At 39.0% G+C, this 4,592-nt stretch overlaps 1 protein-coding gene across 1 annotated transcript; it reads right to left on the bottom strand.

Annotated features, from left to right (window-relative positions):
* Nucleotides 1-2,577: 2,577 nt before the first annotated feature.
* LOC121965490 (ectonucleoside triphosphate diphosphohydrolase 5-like) lies at nt 2,578-3,852 on the bottom strand (the record flags this gene model as incomplete). The annotated part of the gene is made up of 2 exons (XM_042515632.1): nt 3,616-3,852; nt 2,578-2,657 (listed from the first exon to the last, which is right to left on the bottom strand). Coding segments are annotated over exons 1-2 (306 nt in total), but the record flags the coding sequence as incomplete, so codon positions are not given.
* Nucleotides 3,853-4,592: the final 740 nt, after the last annotated feature.

Here is a 4,592-nt window from a genome sequence, read left to right as displayed (position 1 = left end):
TTAAAACAAATAAAAATGTATCTATATTTTTAAAAGGAAAACTACAACGACCACTACAAAAAAGGGCTGGGCAATGTAGTGATTTTATGTCGATGACATGATATGAGGAGCATCAGTGGCTGAGTGGATAAAGCAGGTGCATCAGGAATAAAGGAGGTGTCCTCGCCTCAGTGGCCTCAGGTTCAAACCCCGCTTGAGGCCCTTTGCTGCATGTCATATCTCTCTCTCTGTCTTTCTTCCCCTTTCACACTATTGATCTATCCTATCTAATAAAGGCTATAATGCCAAAAATAATCTTCTAAAATAAAAATAAATAAACAGATTTTTATATACTGTGATATGAGACTAGATATTGTCTTAGATCTTTAATCGTTATTTTGAAAATGCAAAAACAAAACACACAAATAAAAGCAAGAAAAGTCTTGTGGCCGAGAGCAATGAACAAAAACAAGACAAAAAAAGGCCTATAAAAAATCTATACATCAATCTCAGTTAACTTACACTCAAGTCATTAAAACCTAAATATGTTTTAATATATAATATGTTGGAAAAGGAGTAGGGAGAAGTACACACCTGTATATGTAACCCAATACAAAACAACTATCGCAGTTTTACATACGACCCATTACAATATAAACAGCTGTCCTCTTTTTTTATGTACAAACAAATACAAAACACAATATTAACACCCAGACGAGCAAATATTACCATTGGCAGTTAAAGCGACCACTTTGTGTCAGTTAGCTTGCCGGATAAAAAGCAGGCGTACACAAGTTTCCAACATCAACGCAGCTGATTGATTTGCTTTAGTCGCATTCAAACGGGACTGAAGACTTCATGTGATTCAGAAATAAACCCCACGTCTGTGTTTTGTGTGGCACATTCACACAGGGTGAGCAAAGTCTGCATTTTACGTAAATTTACTGCCGTTATCCTGTGGATATGATGGCAGATGGAGATGTATAGTTAACCCCTTTTTTTCTTTTTAATGTGAAACAAACTAAACTGATTCCGACACAAAAACACCGAGATGCCAATTTGCATGTGACTAATATCATCACACTACCTCTGTGTTTGGCGAAATATAACAGGTAATTCACTGTGGAACTTTTTACCTGACAAATAACATACACGGCAGATTTTCAGGGGATCAAGGTCACGACCTTCGTAATAATTACAAATTACCAGAGGTCCCAAGGTAAAACTAGTCCAGTGCAAAGAAGACTTTTGAGTCTGAGCACACTGAAGATAAAACAATATTTAATATTCAAAACATATTTGCACAGCATTTATCTTAATCTGGAAAAACCTGCTAAGCCTGCCTGTGTGCCATTAATGCTATTTTAACAGGATATTTACCGTCAGTAGAAACCGTGCTGCCCGATGAGGAAGCCGCGGCAAACACAAAGCATCGCTGCATTTTCAGCTCGTGTTTTAGCATATTGCTGCTGTTTATTTAATGATTATTTTCGACACTTTACAAGCAGCACTGACGCCACGCTTTGGACCGTTTCCCCTCAATGACTCCTTTTTGCATTCAGCATAGACGCATGAGATTGACATCATAGTTTTGCAATGCGCAACTGTCAGAAAAAACATGCCTATATCGATAAAAGAACTGATTAGCTCGGAGGAACACAAGTTAGATCGATCAGACAATTTGGATGTGGTTCTTGGTTCCCATCTCTATAATATTTGGAAATTACCAGAATGTTCTGGCTGTTTTCTTTGCTCTTACCCACTTAAACTCTGTTCCCATGGGACAAGTATTGGTTGGGGACCTCATGTAATTTAAAAAATGCATCTGTGTTTCATGCAACACATTTGTAATGTCTAATTTCACTCAAATTCACTGACATTATTCCCCCAGAAAATCAGAGATGCCGATCCCATGACCTCTGTGTTTGCTGAAATATGTTGGGTAATTTGCCCTGAAATTTTTACTTTACAAAGTACGGACATGGACCATTGCAGGGGATTAAAATCACAGACATCCTCCGAAATTATTACATATCACCAGAGGTCCCAACATAATACGAGTCCCAAGCGAATATGTCTTTAATTATATCCACATTCCTGGTGATTATCAAAAATGTCACTGTGCAAATATTTTGTGAAAGCACCAATAGTCACAGGCAAAATTTATTGATTTATTTTTTATTTTTAAAAGAGACCATGTCTAGTTTAAAACATAAATGATGCCATTTGATGCATCGTACCAGATTATAGCCAAAGCTAATTCACATCTGCAGCCGCCTGGCATATTGATGGAGATATCTGGTCAAAATATCCTGATATTTGATTTTCTGCATGTCGTCCAGCTTTACTACAAAACAGCCCTGCTCAGAGCTGTCTTTGCACAACAGGGTGACTTGCTGGAGTTGAGAAAACACTTGCAGTGTTACATATCAGGCTGCTTGAATATTCACTTTGGTTTTCTCACTTCCTACTTACTTTCATTAGCAATGTGATTCCCTGCAGAGGGAGGCTACTGGCAGCGTTTCTGAATACAATGTAGAGCCAGAGGACCTTTTCCTCCGGCTCAATATAATTGATTAGATTTGACAATGAACTCACCATTTCAGGGGAGTCAGCATATGCTGACAGACCCGGCTTTAAGGAATGGAACATCTCATTGTCCAAAACAGGCAGCTCCTCTGAAAGATACAAGATCCGCCCACATCAAATATACAGCAGCTATTAAAAGCATTAAGAGGCCTAAATCTGCTTAGCATACATATGCAGAATAGATCCCCTCTCTCAAGACGAGGCACGTTGACTTGAATCTGACAAAATAGGATTATTTCTTCAAAAGTAAATGAAGTCGAGTATAACCTCTGTCCCCCGAGGTGGAAATTCACAGGTTTACAGAGCTGGAAGCTGAGCGGAGGAATAAAAGCCTCATAATCAGTTTGTTACTCTGCTGTTTGCTTTGTAAATCATTGATCGCAGACAATGAAAACACATTTCATGAAGCAGTCGCTGCAGTCAACACAGATCTGATTCAACATGCCTCCACGCAGTGATGCTGACATGATACCTGGGGTCGACAGATTATCGGCCTGGCTGATTATTTGGGCAGATATTTGGCATTTTGCCGATTAAACGAGTTACGAGGAAATTTTATTGTCATTTTTCTTAAATATAGTTTAAGCAGAAATTAAATCTAAAGTGATCCTAAATCCTGCTGCATCCTATGTCTGCTTCATATTATCAGCATCAGCGTTTTATTTCAATGATCACCCGTAAAATTAATTAATTAAAAAGTGCAAAGAAAGTTTCAGCATGGGAGACACTTTTATTTTTGGGGTCTGTTTTTTATTTATTCATTTTTTGTTTAATTTAAATTTTCACTTGATTAAAAATACCAAAACTAAAAAGTTGCTGGTAACTTGCTGTGTATGATGTCGAACATTTCAGTTTTGATTTGACATTTTGAATAAACACGACATTCAAACAAAGTTTGAACTAAACTACTGTAAATTCATATCGGTTCCAAATATCGGTAATCGATCTCATTAACTACTAATCATCGGCATCGGCCCTGAAAAGCCGTCTGTCGACCCCTAACGAGAACATGTTTGAGAGCGCGGAGAGAAGCGGGTCCAGTATTACCTGAGTCACTGTGGATGAAGGTGTAGACATGGATGCGTGTCCCAGTGCTCCCAGCATCAAACATGACGGCATAGAAGATGCGGCTGTGGTTCGCCGGTCGGCTCAGGCTGGGAATGATGCTCCCGATGCTGTTGGTCAAATCCAGCGGAGAGGCCTGGACCTGGGCTCGGCTCAGACCTGCGACAGCCAGCAGGACCAGGAGTGGAAGTGTCCCGGTGAGCTTCATCTTCACTCTGGAGGACCAAAGAGGAAAATTACAGGTGTTTTTGTTAAAACACTGTAAAGACGTTATTCTGTTAAATGTTTCTGGACTGCCTGAAAAAAGCTGCTCAAACTGCTGCTGACTAGTAATGGAGGATGTTGAAATTACAGCGTGACAAACAACAGAGGAGTAAGAAGCAATAGTTATTTACATTAGACCACACCCTGCAAGACTTCTACGCAACCACAGAGACATACCCAAAAATCAGCCTCTCCATACCTGCTGAGTCGACTCCTGGACTCAGACTCAGCTCCTGCAGCTTAAGGCAAGTTAGATTTAAAACTTTTGAAGACTTTTTTTTTTAAAAGTTCCTCTCAGAATGAAATTAAAGACGAATTTAACAATAACCAATACTGAGGGAAAACAAACATGAACTTACAAAAATTGGAGTTTGAAAAGTTTAAAAAGTTAAATTATCGACTTCAAATGCTGACAATTTATGTTTTTTTTTAAACTTTCTAGAGTGGAGCACCTGGAAAAGTAATTCTCATTTATTCCCCTAAAAGAAAAGCTTGTTTATTTGTCGTTTGTTTAAATGTGGTGAAAGTATAGGGGTGTAGTTGGTTCCTCTATTCTGATCTGTGACATTAATGCAACATCAGTGTTAAGTTGTAAGCTGATGGTGCGAAAACACCCCGAGCGGTTACACTGCAGCCTGTTTCACAGCTGCCGGCTGCAGCCCTCTCATTCAGTGCTGGAACAATGTCAAATAATA

The sequence above is a fragment of the Plectropomus leopardus genome, unplaced genomic scaffold, assembly GCF_008729295.1.
Source record: "Plectropomus leopardus isolate mb unplaced genomic scaffold, YSFRI_Pleo_2.0 unplaced_scaffold20211, whole genome shotgun sequence".
Classification (NCBI taxonomy): Eukaryota; Metazoa; Chordata; class Actinopteri; order Perciformes; family Serranidae; genus Plectropomus; species Plectropomus leopardus.
This window is presented reverse-complemented; position numbering and strand designations above follow the sequence as displayed.